Genomic DNA, 18983 nt, shown 5'->3' with positions numbered 1-18983 from the left:
GTGTGTATGTGACACTTGCTTGCATGGGCGTCAATCCAGGGGGGGACGGGGGGACACGTCCCCCCCACATTTCGGTGGATGGGGGAAACAATATCAAATGTCCCCCCCACACATTTGGAAAAAGAGTAGTGTCGTGGCTCTATGTGGTTACGGCTTACACATCTTAGGCTTCATATCCTCGAATATCACTCAATGTTGCTGAATGGAGAATTCCACCCAGATCTCGTGAGTTGGTACCCTGAGCTCTCCAAAAATCTTAAGCTTAGTCTGCCTTTCTCTCGAGGCCAGTTCCATTCGTCGTCGGTTGAAGGGTATAGACAAATATTCAAGTCGATGAATCCAGCGGTACGGGCTATGTTTGGTGAAGTCGAAGCTCTCTTGCGGTTGCTCCTCGTCTCCTCCGCCAGTTCGACGGAAGCCGAGAGATCTTTTAGTGCTCTGAGGCGTTTGAAGACAAGGCTACGGAGCACCATGACTCTACAGAGGCTGAACCATGTGATCGTGTTCCATATTCACCGCACAGGGACGTCGTTAGAGGGGGTGTGGGGGTGTCTCACCCCCAAACTTGGTAAAACTGACGCTAGTTGGAAAATTGGAGTGCGACAGTTGGAATTTTTAAAAATTTCGGTCAAAATTGACCTTTAACCTGTCATATTTACCACGTTTTCCTTGCCACTTTGGGAAATTGTATCTCGCGATTCTTATACTCCACCGTACAAACTTCGTATGATTTTGAATACTACAAAAAAATGCCTAATAGAGCTACCGTCATAGGCGTAGGAGCCCAATTTGATTTGTGGGAGGGGGGGGGGGTTGTAATGACTTGCCCGAAAAATATAACCAAATTTTTCGCGCGCTAGGCGCGCAATCATTTTCCGTCTTATTACCCTTCCGTATTGGTGAGAATTGTTGGGTAATAATAATATCAGTTTAACCAATGAAAAACACATTGCAAATTATCTTTCTTTCAGTAGGTGCCCAAAAGCTATCAGCATATTGCCCGAATTTCAAAAAAATATTTGGTTGGGGTGGGGGGGGGGTGCAATAAGTTTGTGAAATGAGTGCCAGTGGGTACAAATGTATCGCAACAAGTTCGTAACAGAAGTGCTGTCGCGAAAGATTGGGTTTTCTGACTGACACTGACCATATCGTTGACGAGTAGCGCGAGAGTGGGGCGTACAAAGCAGCAGTCGGAATTTTCTGGCTTCAAAACCGATTTTCAGCCACTACAACCACCCCCCCCCAATCATCAGGCCTTAGCTACCCTGGGTACATGGTGGTTACATAGTACGCTCCGACCAGAATTCACCCGATAACCAGATGCAGATCCACCTAGCAACCGAGGTAACTTGCTTGAGGACTCCAACGAACAATTTTAAATTATTAATAATGGCGTATGAGGAAATGCACCATTTTGTGGTATGACTCCCAGGACGGAAAGTCGAGAAACTCACATGCAGTCGCGGCGGATAGCTTCCTTCGCCTATATGTCCGGGGAAATTTTCGGACATCGTTCCTATAGACCAGGGGTGGGCAACCTGCGGGCCAAATGCGGCCCGCCGGTGATTTTTTTGCGGCCCGTGAGATGTCTCAAGAAAAAGAAAAAAATCAATCTATTTTGCATCATCACCAAAAACGAGCTAGCTGCTTAGAATTTATCTGCACTAATGATGCTGTCAGGGTGGTCTATTATCACCATTAATTATCAACTGGACTGTATTGACATTATGGTTTTGTGAATACAGATTAAGTACACACACCTATTGCTTGAACGTCCTCGGAATCAAAGGTTTGAAATCAACAGCAGGTCGTTGGTTAGGTGCGGCCCTGTCAATCTTTCACTCCTAAAATCTGGCCCATTCATTCAAAAGGTTGCACACTCCTGCAATAGGCCTATATCTTAGGCCCTGTGGCGTCGTGCCCATTGGGGCCCGGGGGGCACAGACCCCCCCCCCAAATTTTGTCAAAGGTGTCATAAAATTTTGTCATAATTTAAAAAAAAAGTGTTTTCGAAATCGAAAAGTAGACTAAATATTCAATTGCTCTGTTATGGTCGTTGCGGATTTTCCACACACTTCAAAGACGAAATATCGGGATAAGTAATGCCATTACCTTTGAATATGTTTGTCCTAAGCTCGCGTTTGATACAGTCTCAATTAACCTGGAAAATAATCACTTCGTTATCGCGCGTTTTAGCTTAGGTTTCGCTACTTTCGCTTTTTCTGCCCATGTTTTCAAACGGCATAGCTTTTTCTTCACCCAGTCACCACTTCTCACGGGCATGGGCGGTGCTCATGGATCAGCCAACACAAAAATGTTTCGATATCTTAAATTTTGGGCGCTTCTGGGAGACGAGGAATTGGTAAACTGAGGAATAAATGGCAATCACTTCCTTCGAGAATATTTCCCAAAATAAAAAAATTGCCAGAAATTTTTATCAATTTTAGGGGTGTTGCTTACTGCCATAATGCACGGGAAGTGCCGTTTCCTGCAATCTGAGGGGTCTGCCAGAAGAAAAATTTTCTTGTACGCTGCGCGCCAACCGATGGTGGCGCTCCGCTTAGATAGTACTTACGGCCGGAATACTCGAATCGATTACGTCCCCCCCACGTTTCAAATCGGATTGACGCCCCTGCTTGCTTGTAAACACCGTTACTCAAAACATTCATGGTGGATTAACTTCATGGTATGTGCATCTGTTCTTTCTATGAAGTTCAAAGGTCATTTGGTGTCAACAGAGGTCAAAGTCTGAAAACTTTGTAAACATATATCAAAAAATACATCTTTCTTGAACTTCATACTTAGTATGCAGATCCAGCTTGGTGAGTACAAGAACCCTATTAAAATTGGTTTAGGTCAAAAGTCATTCACAGTCAACATTTGTCAAATTCTGAAAATCTTTTGAACACCATAACTCTAGAAGTACATCTTTCTTGAAATTCATACTTAGTATGTAGATCCAGCTTGGTGAGTGCAAGAACCCAATTGAAATTGGTAGAGGTCAAACAGGTGTCAAACAAGGTCAACAGGTGTGAAGTCTGAAAACCTTTTAAACACGAGAACTCAAAAATTAAACCTACCATCAATCTGTGAATTCTCCAATGCTATGATTTTCTTTTGCTGGCCATATTTTGGTCAAAATCAGTTCAGTCTTGTTTTGTGAAGGGGCTCTACATGTCTTCAACAGAACATACAGTCACCCAGGAAATGAAGTCTGCTTCAAAGAGTTGATAGTCTGGCATTAAATACACTCAAGTGGGCCCTTTATCAGCTTTTACCCTCTGAGCCTCAAGGGGTCAACATGTTACCTCAAATGGTGGAAGGGGGGGGGGGGTGGGCGTGAAATTGGCAAGGGTCAACAAGTTATATCAAATGGTCCCTACTAGATGATTTTTGCTTTGGCAGTAAGTTGTGAAAATATTTCACAGTGACTGTATAAATAATGTCATGTAGAGCTCTCATTCCAACAATTATTGAAGGTATGGATGGTGGCAAAACTGACTTGCTGGCTCAAAAGTTTGGTAAAAGAAAATGTCCTTTTATTCATACATCTATGTGTCTACATTTAACATAGGAAGACTGTTCCTTCTGGATATGGAAACATTTTGGAATAAAAATTCTATTCTGTAAAATCCCTACCAGTGGATTAAAATGGTTAAATCTCTGCTGGAAATCTCTGATCTTGTCTGGTTGTCACTTAATTCTTGGAAAAATTTAACTCACTTGCTCTACATTAGTCAGATAGTTATTTAGAAGTTTGAGCACATTGTATGGCAAGGAATAACAAAACCAACTGGCGTTCTGGTTCTTGACATCCTGATGAATACTACAAATGAGGAAGTGTCACCACCAGTTTAGCACAGAATTGAAACACAATTTGAGCTGGAAGAGAGACTTCAACAAGTTGACTTCATTGTGACCATGAACACAGAAAGCATGTATGTATGTATATATCCTCCTGCAAGCAGAAACTCGCGAAGAAGCCTCATTGGCTTATCAAAGCTGCAAGCTGACCGAAGTCAGTCTCTTAGATTCATATTCAACGTCCATGATTATGAATTGTCAATTTTCAACAGCAACAGTAACTGGACGACATACATTAATCTTGGAGTGATTTGGATAAAGTGTGCTATATAACATGTAGACAGCGATCGCATGCATCCTTTGCATTGTACATTATGATAAGATTCAAAACAGTGTGGTTATGTGGCAATATGTCAATTGCATATGAGAATGTCTGTCAAGGCTAAGTGTGTTCAGAAATGAAATTTTCTTCTGTTTTAAAAATAATGATATGACAGTATGAATAAAGCAAACCGTTCCGAAAATGGCTCAAATGCTGTTATAATGAAGAAAATTCACTTTGGAATAATTACTTATGTCCTGTACAGCACACCTCTCTCCATTGTTGTAAATTTTAATGGTATAGTCTTCCTTTGAGGCATTCTCATTTAAGCCCAACATACAACTTATTAACTGTAGTTTTGTATGTATTTATGTATGTATGGACTAAGATTTTTTTGGGCAAGATATTTATATATATATATATATATATATATATATATATATATATATATACCACCTTAGAATTAGACAAATAACAAAATATCAGAAGCTAAGTCACCCATGCAAGGAACACAAAGAACACTTGATTATATGTCAATATATAGAATAGCGTTGTCGCTGTATTGCTTTGTGATCATGGCCCCTTAACTCCTTGTTACAGTGTTACTGACAGGAACCAAGTTAGCCTGTGGTGAAGGTGGCTGTGGGGCCTGCACTGTCATGGTCTCAAGGTTTGATGCTAAAACAGATAAAATATGGTAAGTATATTCATCACAAATGGTTAACTCTTTCTTATTACCTTGTAAAATTCTGTTTTCATTGTCCATTGTCAACAGTTAATTCCCAGTACCGGTTTATAAAATAAAAATCTTGAAAGGTAGAAATTCATCCATGCAGTGACTTTTGTGATTATACCTTGCCAAAAACCTTGTACTGTAACTTGTCTGTAACTTTTCAGTGGCATTCAAACATCCGCAGAGGTCAAAATGTGAAGTCTTAAAATCCTTATATCTAAGGAATGGTAACTTCAAAGTTTGTGATTGCATGTGACCCTATATCAGAAGTCAACAGGAAGCTATATGTCTAAGTATTGCTCATATGATGAGCAAAAACTAAACACATTTGGCAAGATTCGCTTCATCTCTTTTCGTAACTTGGTAAACATAATTCGTAACACAGAGAGGAAGTATCCTGTTGATGTGTTTTTCTTGTTTCCAGCCTCCACTCAAAGGTACCTAGATTAAAATTGAAGCAGCTACCAAATGGATACCGTTATTGTATCTTAATATGCATTAAATGTAAGAAGGAAATGAAGGCATACTGTAGTGGAGACAGAGCTGGGGAGAGGGAGGAGGAGATGGAGAAGCCATCCCTGAAAGTAAATATGTCAGTGGACTTGTAGTTATAATAGTTGTAATGTGTAACAAATCAAATGAATAAAGTAATCATTTCATATGTATTTATCTTCATTTTCATATCAGTCATTATGCTGTCAATGCCTGCTTGGCTCCTGTCTGTTCAATGCATGGATTGGCTGTTACAACTGTGGAAGGAATTGGAACAACAGAGTCAAAGCTTCATCCAGTACAGGTGATAATTGCAAATGTATATACATGCTCAGACTGCTGTTGTATGGTCAGCTCAATTCCTATTGAATAAAACAAGTTAGAGTGTTTAAGTAGTATTAAACCAAAAATTTGTCTTTACACAGCAATAGTTGTGGAAAATTAAATTAAAGCATGTTCACAAAAAAAAAAAATTCAAACTAGCTGTGTATAGTGAAAACCCACACAAATATCTAGTGTTACATATGAGCTGTCCAATTAAAGTCCTATTGTACCAGACCGTACAGGTACATTTTAAAGCAGTTGGAAAGAGAAATTGATAGTACCAAGTTTGCTTATGTTGGTTACTTCCTTCACAAAATCACAATGTTTGGATAAGTTTAGTCCAGCCGGGAAGTGCAAAAATGATTATGGGTTTATGCCAGGACTGCAAATGTTGTTACTCCTTACAGCAGTTGTGCATTGTGCCTGAAGACACAGTACTACAATGGGGATAGGCTGTGATCTAATTTTAAGTGTTTATGTCTATATTTGAAAACCAACCCTCCTGTTGCCCCATAAACAGATAATGTAGTCTGATATAATTTGAACAACAGCATGGGTTATACAGCTTCAATAGGGTATTGACAGTATTGTTCTTATTAATTATCTCTGTCCAGATTCAACCCTCCTCCCCCACCCAAACACATTCACCATCAGTGTTAAAGATACTGCATGCATCATGCTAATTCACCCCTCCTCCTCCTTCCCCACCCAAACACATTCACCGTCAGTGTAAAAGATACTGCATGCATCATGCTAATACACCCCTCCTCCTCCTTTCCCACCCAAACACATTCACCATCAGTGTAAAAGATACTGCATGCATCATGCTAATACACCCCTCCTCCTCCTTTCCCACCCAAACACATTCACCATCAGTGTAAAAGATACTGCATGCATCATGCTAATACACCCCTCCTCCTCCTTTCCCACCCAAACACATTCACCATCAGTGTAAAAGATACTGCATGCATCATGCTAATTCACCCCTCCTCCTCCTTCTTCCCCACCCAAACACATTCACCATCAGTGTAAAAGATACTGCATGCATCATGCTAATTCACCCCTCCTCCTCCTCCTTCCCCACCCAAACACATTCACCATCAGTGTAAAAGATACTGCATGCATCATGCTAATTCACCCCTCCTCCTCCTCCTTCCCCACCCAAACACATTCACCATCAGTGTAAAAGATACTGCATGCATCATGCTAATTCACCCCTCCTCCTCCTCCTTCCCCACCCAAACACATTCACCATCAGTGTAAAAGATACTGCATGCATCATGCTAATTCACCCCTCCTCCTCCTCCTTCCCCACCCAAACACATTCACCATCAGTGTAAATGTTTGTCTCATGATTTCATTCCTTTGTACACTAGGAGAGGCTGTCTAGAGCTCATGGATCACAGTGTGGCTTTTGCAGTCCTGGTATTGTGATGTCCATGTACGCCTTACTTCGTAACAATGATCAGCCCACCATGGAGGATATCCTAGATGCTTTCCAGGGTAACCTCTGTAGATGTACTGGCTATAGACCTATCATTGAAGGATACAGATCATTTACAAAGGTAAGTAGTCGCATTGCAATATCACTCAAATACTCTCAAGGAAAGATGTTGGAGCTGCGTGCATGTGTTTAAGCAATGAATGTGTTTAAGCAATGCGTGCATGTGTTTAAGCAATGAATCTATATCTCAATATGCTATACTTAAATGATAGTTTCCTTGTATGCAGTTCCCTCTCCGTAATGGTAAAAAACAATTTTCTCAGAACATTTGTTAGTAAACATGTTTGTTCAAGTCTATTAGATTTACCTTCTGGTTTATTTCATTTCTACTATATCTTGAGTCATGCTACTTCTGTAGCATTCTATTTACTTGCTCTGGCTGATCCTTTCTTTGGTTTCATTTTGGTTGAAGGGAAGATGTCCTCAGGGTGAGAACTGTTGTCAACTTCAGAATGACAAGCTCAAGTCAAGAAATTCCGAAACATGCAACACTGGAGAAAATTCAGGTGAAAAGCTGCCACTTGATGATGACTATGTTGGTGTAGTGAGCTCATCTGAAGATCTGATAAGTCATTCAGTCAAGATAACTGACCAATTAGCACAGACTTCACTGAAGGACAAACATGATGTGAATGCAAATACCATACCAGTTGACATTTACAGCAAACAAACAAAGGTTTGAGGTTAAACAATATCTATTGTTTTGTCATTCTTGTAACTTTTACTACACATATTATTGGAGGCAATCAAATGTAAAACCTTTTCATTTATTGGTCATGAGATTATTAGTTAATAAGGATTGTCCCTTTTATGCCGAGTGTACATTCATCCTCAACAAAACAGGAAGAAGAACAGAAGCATTGCTAATGCTGGAAACTGATTCGGACACTGCTGTTGGCGGCAAAGATACGTCTTGGTGCCTGATGTGTTTTATTAGTACAAAATTATTGGTGTTTAGTTAAACTTATTTAATAGTCATCATTTTATGATCTCTAAATCACAACCCATCCCCCCCCCCCCTTCCCTCCAAATACCCAGAAAACCACTTCTGATTGCTATTCGTTCTCTGTTTTGTTTCAGATGGCCACAGACTTATTTCGAAGTGAAAAATTTGTTCCTTACAACCAAACCCAGGAGCCAATCTTTCCACCTGAGTTACTGGTATTTGTTCCAATAAGTTGATATTGAAAATGTATTCCTACTGTATGTGTGTAATATGGTGGTGCTTGTATGTGTTTGTAAATCTGGAGAATGTTCTCTTGCATCTCAAGTACCATAACAAACCAATATCAAGGGCCTACACGATGTTGGTAAATGTTTATTTTGTGTATAGTAATGTAAGATTAATGGTGGGCCTTTAATAGACTACAGTAGCCTAGCTAGTCATTACTGAAGCTTATATGAATAATGATTTATCATTGGTAACTAAACCTCTAACATTATATTTATGAAATTTCTATGTTTACAGTAGATCATTACTAGTTTCAGAGATGTATTTTATTCTGTATCATCTGTTCAGTCTGCCTAATGTGTACTTTTGTACTTTTATTAGTTGAACTTTTATTAGTTGTACTTTATTAGTTGTACTTTATCAGTTGTACTTTTATTAGTTGAACAATATAGGCACTCTTGGCTTGGTGGTTATTATGTATAAGGGAAAACACAAGAACTGGGTTGTTGAATGCTGTTGGGTTTGCTATTGGACACAGCTATAAGATTGTATCACTTTGTTGTATTCTTTTAAATTGGGAAAATAGTTTAAGTTTTACAGGAAAAGGACATTGTGTGGGGTAAAGTTAAGATCGTGCATTAAAGGGATATGCCAGAGGCAGACAATGTGAAGCTTATATGGAAGAGAACAATATTCTGCACTGTTAGTAGAAAAGCCCATCTCAGTATCTTGTTCCTACTGATATAGTTGTATGAACATGAATAAATCCAACCTTACTTCAGGAAGTGGTGGAGTGTAATGTCTTGATTTCCTATTCTAATATTGCTGTTGATTTCTCTTGCAATTGTGATACATCTGATATGGTTTCTCAGTTGTCAATGTTCTCTGCAAAAAGAATTCCATTTATACAACTTCTTAGTACCTGAATATTACTTGCTTCAGTGATTAAAGGTTTTGTACATTATAAAGAGAAATTAAAGACATTTGCAAATCAATCAATTGCCATGATGTCATCAAATAATGCCACTGTTGCCAGATGCTTTCATAAAAATTAAAACATGATCTAGAAATGTGTATTTTCATGAAACAAAATGCCTTTCGGATGTGGTTTTGACCTTAGAATGCATTACTAACAGGAACTCTACTTATCATATTTTTCTCTTGAAAATATAACTTTAAATATCAGTGGAGTTGCATGGGCACAGCAATTATTATGATAACAGTACAAGAAAAAGTAACATAATTTTACAATATTAGCAAAAAAGATCATAATAACAGCTGAGGTTGGCACAAAAATGAATTTCAATAACTGAAACTGTCACCCAAATAAAATGCAACTGTACTTTGTTTGGTAGGCTGGATCTTCCCCACCATACTGAATACCATGGAGTGACATTCTTCTAGTAAAGTATTTAGTTTTGCAATAGTTATGTTGTGTTGTGTATAAACATCACCATCAGCATCAAAACTGTTAATTGAGAGTGATCCAAGCTTTTGTGATTAGCTTTATCACCTATGTAAAGATCAGCAATAGTGCTACCTGGATTTATCAAGTGACTACTGACACATTATCTGGGATGACACAGTTGATTTGTATTCTCATCATCTGGAATTTTGTCATTGTTTTAGCTGCATGGAGGAAGAAAGCTTCAGAAATCTGTTCGGTTCATCAGTGAGAGAGTGAGATGGTTCAGGCCAGGAACACTTGATGAACTGTTGGAATTGAAGTCTCGTCATCCTGAGGGGAAAATTGTTGTTGGTAACACTGAAGTAGGTAAGTATGCTGTTTAAAAGTTTATAAACAGATTTGAATAGCTTTCACATTACTTGAAATTGATCTAGAATGTGTAACATCCAGCCAGCAATGATAAAGGTGTATGTATTAATTATATGGTGTTTTTGTAATTAGTCAACCAAATATACTTATCATTTGTCAGAGTATTAAGGCATAACAAGCTGCAATTAGTGGCAGTATTTAATACTTTTTGTGTCATCTCCAACTCTGATTAATTTAACTGTTGGTTGCTATGGCAATGGAGGACAATTACAAATTAATGATAACTGGCACACGCAAAGGCTCATTAAGCAAAAAAATTTGACTTTATCATGGACGATTATTTATAATTTGTTAATGATTAAAATATCTGTATAGTACAGAGGCCAAGGCCATTAAGCTGCTGAGACCATCCCCTAAGATAACACATGTAATTGATTTGTCACCATTCCATTTAGTATTATGCTAATTAACCTCCCTCTAAAGAGGTTGACCAATCACATACTCTCACATCCAGTTCATTCAAGGGTCAATATTACAACTTGAATATATCATATTAATACATCATTCATTGCTGTTGAATGTCATAACATAACACCCTTACAAACAAACTAAAAAGAGTCTATACACATTCAACATGCATGGTTCAAGTTGTTGATTAAGTTTATAATGGTGGTTCAACTTTGCCATTTTGATTCCTTGCCGGAGGCAGAAGGAATCTATGCGATGGTGATGGCATGTGTGGGTGTAGGTGTGTGTGTTCAACACTTGCTTGTAAATACCGAAACACAAACTGTTCATGGTGGATTAATGTCATACTTGGTATGTGGATCAGTCTTATTGAGTATAAGAACACTTTTTTCTGTGAAGTTCAATGGTCATTTGGGGTCAACAGAGGTCAAAGAAAATTTGTGAACCTGATATCTCAAAAATTACATCTTTGTTGAACTTCATGCATGGTATGCAGATCCAACTGAGCTTCAAGGGAGTTCTACAAATCTTTTCTGGTTTCTCACTTTATTCTTGGACAAAACTGACTCATTTGCCCTACATTCAAGTCAGATAGTTATTTTGAATTTTGTTATGTTGAGTTGAAAGCCACCAGATGTGAGTGAATGAGTGCAGCAAAATGTGTGTTGAGGACTCCTCCTAGTCCAATCAAGTTCAAATTGTTTGGTAGGTGCTTGACCATGTAAACTTTTGTCTGCGTGAGTGATGGCATCATAGGTTAAAGGTCAAGAAACCTAAGAATTGATTTATAGCCATTTCTGCTTGTCAACATGTAGGGAACAAGCATTTAACCAAACGATATGTAGAGAATGATGAGACAAATTTAAAAGGTCAGAGTCAAAGGTCAATTCAGGGCAAAGGTCAAATTGACCTAAATTGTGTAAACAAGTGTGCCGCAAACTCCTTCACGGTAAGTATGATCAAGTTCAAACTTAAAAGTGCCTGACCATTAAAACTTGTGACTGTGTGATGTCAGAGGTCAAATACCCAAAAAACTGGTTTTAGCCATTGCCTGCTTGTGCTTGTCGGTATGTTGGAAAAAAGTAATTGAACCACAAGATAAGTAGAGAATAATGGGACAAATTTAAAATAATACTTCTGTGGTTAAGGTTTGAGGTAAAAGCCAGTTGAGGTCAAATTCAAATTGGTATAATTGTGTGACAAAGTGTTACAAACTCTTTAGACCGTCGGTCGAATCAACTTCAAACCTGGTGGGTAGCTGCTTGATCATTTAAACTTGTGCCTGCGTAATTGATGACATCATAGGTCTAAGGTCAGAGGTCAAGAAACCTAAAAATTGGTTTGTAGCCATTTTCTTCTTGTCAACGAGTAGGATAAAGGCATTAAACCTCACAATATGTGAAAAATGATGAGACAAATTTGAAAATAGTGCAGATTTGAGTAATGTGGGTTGAGGACAAAGGTCTGTTGAGGTCAAAGGTCAATTTAGTCTAAATTGTGGGAAAAAGTGATTGGGGAACTTCTACACCATAAGTTGAACCATGTAACCTTGTGTCTGTGTGATTGATGATGTCATAAGTCGGAAGTCAGAGGTCAAAGGTGGACAAACCTAAAAATTGGTATCTTGCTATTTTCTGCTTGTCAACATGTAGAAAAAGCCCTTAACCACATGATATAGAGAATTATGAGACATACACTAGAATATTCCTTTTGATGGTTAGGTAATGTAGTTTTCTACTAAACTTTAAACTAAACTACATAAAAAATTGGATTCCAGCCTATTAACATAGATAGTATTCAGAAGTAACCCAACAATCACTCCTGTCATGTAGGTGATAAGATCATGGATTGTCCTCTTGTTAACATTGCAGAAAGACTAGACATGTTATTGTAAACAAGGGAATAAATATTTACCAGGTGTATGTATGTTGTGTTCTCCCAAAGGTGTTGAAGTCAAACTTAAGGATCGCTTCTACCCAATACTGATTGCTGCTACACATGTCAAGGAATTGATTGAGATCAAGCTACAAGATGATGGTGTATTGATTGGAGCTTCAGTTAATCTCACAACACTGGAGAAATTCCTCAGGCAATGTATCACAGACCTCCCAGGTAAGTTATTTACCATTAACACTAGAAAAATATCCGCCAAATGTTTGAAAAAGGATCACTTGATCAGAAAGTATGAAATTGAACATTTATTCTGTGTTACATACTATGGCACAAATATTATTATACAAGCCTAATTAACATGGTTGCAGCTCATTATGAAAAAAGACCATACATTGACATATTGCAGTAGTGGCCAGTTGATTATAAAATATGCTGTTGCTTGCTTTCTTCTGATGTAGTGCCATAGTAAACGAGAGTTAGCTGTTAGCTTCATGCTTCCTCTCCAGTTTCATATTGCAGATGAAATCGTCCTGACACCTGTTAAGAGCTCATGGTTAGGTTGCTTGTTAGCAATAAGAAGCTTTTGTATTTCTTCTGTTGTTAGCATTTCTGTTGTAAACAATCTCATTATCTGTTTTACAGTTACATAGGTAAAGATGAGAGGTCGGCTTCCAAAATGTCAGGAATATTCCACCTGACATGAAAGAGGCCAAAATATAACAAAATAGACAAAGCATGTAAAAAGCAAACAATTGACGGATAGTTCACTGTGAAAATAACAGGAATGCAATAAAAGATTGCTTCTGTTGTTAACATTTTAGATGTCATTTTGATTTATCAGTTTTGATGGCATGCCATCAGACAATTTAACAATCCTCAAGATGTCAATCATGAGTATGTACACTTGCACCAAATTAGGGAAGCTGATAAGGGCCATCACACCATAAATTACTAAATTATGCAGAGAATTTTAGTTTTGATGATTTCTTTCTTGTCAAAATGTAACAAAACACAATTTTATTAAATATTTCTTACATTGTAATTTAAATGAGGTAATACATCGGTAATGACAACAATTTAATCAATTTGTAACTGTTGTAAATATTCATAAGATATGAGTTGCTAGCTGATAAGTTGAAGATTATATTCATCCTATGATTGCAACAAATACTGTTTATAAAGTTCTCAACACAATGTTGCATAGATTAGCATACAAATGAGGTAAGTATTGAACAAGAGGAAAAAAACTAATCTGTAATTAACTGCTCAATTAGTTGTTTATATTAAAACTTTGTGGGATATTTTCATAAATTGATATTACTGTTTTTGACATCAGACTTAGATTATCCTCACCTTTGTCCACACTGGTCAATGCTTAACTGCACTTAGAAAACCTGTGACATACAGGTCAAATGTCAAGATTATTTAACAGACAATTAAATTTCCTTTCAATAAATTCACTATTTAAGCTTTCTTGAAATCTGAATTCTGCTTAACATGACCAAAACTAGAATAATGTTTCCTAATAGTGGTAAAGCACCCTGCAACTTACAGCAGGATTCATTATTGGATTCCCAGTCTCTAAGGAATGACATACCAGATATTATTTGTGAGATAAGAAATGAACTTTGATTTACTTCCTTGTGAGATGGATTATTGAACACTTACAGTCACTTAAAATAGGTAGCAAATCAAAATTAATAATATCACAAAATATAATCATTATGTTACAAGTATTCAGTTTTTCACTTAATTTGCAACATTTCTGTCATTTAAATTGTCATCATTGAGTATATAATCAAGTACATAGAGTCCTTTAATACCTGAAATATTGTGCAAGGAATTGTAAAAGGTAGAACAATTTTAGTTGCTCACATGATCTTAATTTGTTTTAAATGTCAAGGTATTTTGGTACATTATTTTTTGTTGAAGAGTGGAAGACGAGATTCTTTAAAGGCATCGTAGAGATGCTGGGTTGGTTCTCAGGAACCCAGATTCGCAATGTTGCAGTGAGTATGAGAGCATGAGTTTGGTTCATATCCTACAGCAAGCAGCATAGCTGACAGTAGTAACATATCAACAAACCATTGACTGCATGAAAAACCAGATCTAACTGCTGAAGAACAAACGACCTTTGATCAGATTGATAGCATAAAGCATTCGGACTTTGATAATATTCAGTATGTCTTCCTTTATATGTGTTCTCATCTCTGATATTGAATTTTGATGAGTGATCTCTATGGATTAGCTAACAATAATCGAAGAGCCTGACTCTTATCCCAGTATAAATATATGATTTGCTAGTTGTCTGGGTCAAAGGTATGTTTGTTTGGACAGTGCCTCTCACCTATGCTACATCTTTATATCATTGTTTATCTACTTCATTCAGGTCATCATACTGTTTACAACAGCTACATACACATATATATATTTATCATCGTATGTCACCATGGTATCTACATTTGCTTTAATAGTGGATATAGTAGCATGGTGGGCTCATAATTGACGCATTCGTCGATAAGTTAACTGTAGTGTAGGCCTAAGTATCCATCCTTTGACATTGGATGCTGTTTGCTATGCTCTGGGCCTCTAAGCTCATGACACGTCAGGTCCCAGAGAGTAGTGGTATCATACTGAGGTAATTTTGGTTGTTTCTAAAGAGGTAGATTTCCAAATGCCAACAAAATGTGCAAAACTTGGGGAGAGTGTTGAAAGCTTAAAAAAAAAAACAATTTGATCAGCATATACCTGAAATGGATTAAAACTCATCAAATATGTAACTGCTTGACTGCAAAAAGTTTAGGTTGCCTGCTCTATCGTTGCTAGTAATATTTGAAGGTGCGTCAATTACGAAGGTGCGTCAATTATGAAGCCTTTACTATACTGTATGTCATCATGATATCTACATATAGGTACATGGGTGTCCTTACAATATATCTACTGGCAACATCATTAAATGTCATCACTGCCTCAACATAGCTACATTATTGGATGTTATCATTGCATCTACATACAGCTACATTATTGGATGTCATCACTGCATCTACATACAGCTACATTATTGGATGTCGTCACTGCATTAACATAGCTACATTATTGGATGTTATAATTGCATCTACATACATAGCTATATCATTGGATGTTATCACTGCATCTACATACATAGCTACATGATTGGATGTCATCACTGCTTTAACATAGCTACATTGGTGTCATCATGGTATCTATATAGCTACATGGGTGTCATCAAGGTGTCGACATATTTCATTTTCAGGTGAAAGAAAGTATTGTCTCTGATGTTTGCTTATAGAAAATTTGTATTGACATGTATGTGAGCCAATAAATGGAGGCAAAAAACAAGGTATCTACGTGGCTTTATTATTGGTTGCCATTGCCATGTCTCCACAGCTAATTGATTGGCTGTCATCATGTTACATACACATTATTAGATATCATATACTTAACAATGATATCACACTATTTACATAGCTTTATAACTGGCAGTTTTCAGTGGTCATTTGCTGTCCATGTCATAATCCCATTACCATGCATCAATAAGATTTGGTTTCATTTGAAATAGTCAAGAAATTCTTGATTTGAAACAGTGCTTGTTTGGGATTGCATGTGATTAATAATAATTTAGCAAAACTGTTTGTACAAAAAATGTTGTAGAATCAATTGGAACCTTTAATTCATCACTTATTAGCAATCTTTAGGTGAATATCACTGGGACAGTATCTTTGCTCAATCTATGGTAATCATATGTTTGAAAACTAATTGACATGTGTGGTAAATTTGTTGAAAACTACCATTCTGATCTATTGAAGTATTAAAGAGAGCTTCTTGAGCATACTACATTGTCATGGTTACATAGTGTTCTTCTTAACATCTCTTTACAAGCCACTGTCATTCTGATATGTAGCATGGTTTGTGCCACTTTAATAATATATTTGAGCTATATCAGACAGGACAATGTGGAGCTTCTCGAGAGATATCTGACAAAATAAGTTCAAACTTTTCACTTTATGTAGATGTATTGAGTTTAGTCAAAGTCAGTTATAATTTCAGATGAGTCCAGATCACTTACCAAGAGCATAATTTATTCATGAGCATGTCACACAACAATGAAACAATTCACTAAAACATAGGATAGTATTCCTTATTGATTTGGCAAGCTCTACAATGAAGTGATCATGTAATACTTGCATGATAATCTTAGTGAATATTAGAAGAAGGTAAATGTACTCATAGCCAGACATAGCTGAGTTAAATATAGTTCCTTTCCATCAATCTGAGGGTAAAAGAGCAAATGGACATGAATGAATTAGCAAATTTAACTTACCTTTCTTTTTACTCTTCAATGTTCCTAGCTTTAAGTAAAAGTACATGGAGATTAGTGATGTAACTGCAGTATTAACATATATAACCATAAATTTGTGATGCTAAATTTCTTCACCGTTCATTGCTCAACTTCTAGACTTTTGGCTGAATTTAACTCACTGTACCACTTAACATGAAATTTTGCATGTGGGCCCGCCTTAATGATATACATAAGGTGACGTGATGTTAACCTTATTAGTTCATACCTGCTGTTAACTTATGCCTAGTAGATTTCATTCCTGACATGAGTTGATGTAGCCTTATGTACATCAAACCTGACATAACATGTGACCTTATGGCTTATTTTGTACTTGACTTACGGCCTTCCTGAGAATACATTGTTTGGCTTTACTTACAATATTCTGGACATTGGAGATTTTCATACTTAACACTATACCTGTCTAATTAGGATGTCACTGATCTTACAGCCTATTGAAAGTCATCCAGTTTATATCAAGCCACATCTGTTGTATTTAACTTCTCATCTATTGAAATGCAGTTAGCTAAGTTCAGTTTAATTCTGGTTCAGTGAAGGTTAAGCTACATCTTTGATATATGCTCTAGTGAAGTCTGGTCAGATAAAATTGATAGAAACTTTGGATGAATTTTACTGATATGTCCCATATACTGACAAGTTGAAAGCCTTACATGTGCTTTGGTAAGTTTAATGAATGTTACAAATTTGAGCTTTGCAGCTGTATAATATTAACATTTTATACAAACTTTAAGTGGGTGTATATGAACTTAATGTCTAAAAACAGTACAACATACAGATCTGTGTCTACAGTATATCATACTTGGATTTGATTTCTTGCACATGTATGGAGCTTTGGTATTGGGGAAAGGCCTAACAATGTGTGATATCTGACCATTTATGACATACTCCTCCTAATGTTGTACCTGACATTATCCCTGAAATTAGATTCTAGATGTCATAGTTTTATCCGACTGTCTGACATTAATTACTTTCTAAATACCATCATGCATTGTGTGCTCCATGTTACACTTGTCACTAAATTATCCCTGAATTACATCCAGTAGTGATGCTTGAATTATAGCTGATGCAAGGTAAATGTCTGCTAGTACTGTGCTTGTGTCTGCAGTTGTGGTGATCTAGTGTTTGCTAGTTATGGCCAGGTATGTCATACAGGCGTGTAGCCAAGGGGGGGGCAAAGGGGGCAGCCGCCCCCCCCTTGAGCATTTTTTAATTTTTTTTTTAATGTTTTTATGATATCGCTAGTATTTTCAAAAGAGAAAATGCTAAGATGCAACTTACAAGGCCTGGGAAGTGCCATTTCCAGCGATCTGGGAGGCATTTTCAGCCAAAATGTTCTTGTACGCTTCGCGCCAACCACGGTGGCGCTACGCTTAGATAGTTTGCAATGCCGAATCTACAGTTTCGCCCCTCCCTTGGCAAATTCCTGGCTACGCGCCTGATGTCATAGGACTGGCCTGCGATTTGCAACAACTGGCCTGATGTTGCTAGCACAGGTATCATTGGGTCATGTTTGCCAGTACTGATGTTTGCTGGTACTGCAGTGTTTACCAATGCTGGCATGCATGAAGACTACTACTGGACAGTTGTTTACTAGTACTGGTCTGGTGTTTGCTGGTACTGGTCTGGTGTTGAACAATACTGGCCTGCATGAAGACTACTACTGGTCAGTTGTTTACTAGTACTGGTCTGGTGTTTGTTTGTTCTGGTCTGATGTTTGCCAGTAGATTTGGCCTATATATCTGTCAGGTTTATTCTGTCGTTTGCTAATATTTGATTTTCTTTCTCATTTCTTTCTCTGTACACCCGTCAACATACTGTACAAATATTTGGTCTGGGACACACAATGTGAATCTTGATCACCTTAGCAAACTCCAAAAAGGAGCTATTCGTCACATTACCCATTTCGCACCACGGGAACACGCTAATCCGCTATTCAAGAAACTAAACTTGCTTAAACTTGTGATATCATCAAACTGAAGCTTGCAGCTTATGCTTACAAATCATTACGTGTACTGGTCTGGTGTTTGCTTGTTCTGGTCTGATTTTTGGAATAGGTTTCCACAGTTTTATTAATAGTAACAAAACTTTGTATCACTATCAAATGGTCATACTTATAA

General features: G+C 37.3%; 1 protein-coding gene across 4 annotated transcripts in view; it reads left to right on the top strand.

The window, feature by feature from the left end:
- LOC139970485 (xanthine dehydrogenase/oxidase-like) overlaps window positions 1-18983 on the top strand; it is a 46750-nt gene that overhangs the window by 6965 nt on the left and 20802 nt on the right. For 3 of the 4 annotated variants that reach the window (XM_071976240.1, XM_071976239.1, XM_071976241.1), the window contains exons 4-11: window positions 4727-4823; window positions 5547-5655; window positions 7052-7240; window positions 7592-7855; window positions 8260-8340; window positions 9980-10124; window positions 12540-12707; window positions 14421-14497. In XM_071976240.1, the coding sequence (XP_071832341.1) occupies window positions 4727-4823; window positions 5547-5655; window positions 7052-7240; window positions 7592-7855; window positions 8260-8340; window positions 9980-10124; window positions 12540-12707; window positions 14421-14497 (1130 nt within the window). Of the gene's footprint in view, window positions 1-4726; window positions 4824-5546; window positions 5656-7051; window positions 7241-7591; window positions 7856-8259; window positions 8341-9979; window positions 10125-12539; window positions 12708-14420; window positions 14498-18983 lie in introns of those variants that run through there. The other variant, XM_071976242.1, reaches the window with a different exon arrangement.

Source organism: Apostichopus japonicus, chromosome 8 (assembly GCF_037975245.1).
Source record: "Apostichopus japonicus isolate 1M-3 chromosome 8, ASM3797524v1, whole genome shotgun sequence".
Taxonomy (NCBI): Eukaryota; Metazoa; Echinodermata; class Holothuroidea; order Aspidochirotida; family Stichopodidae; genus Apostichopus; species Apostichopus japonicus.
The sequence above is the reverse complement of the archived record's forward strand: the minus strand, read 5'-3'. Positions and strand labels throughout refer to the sequence as shown.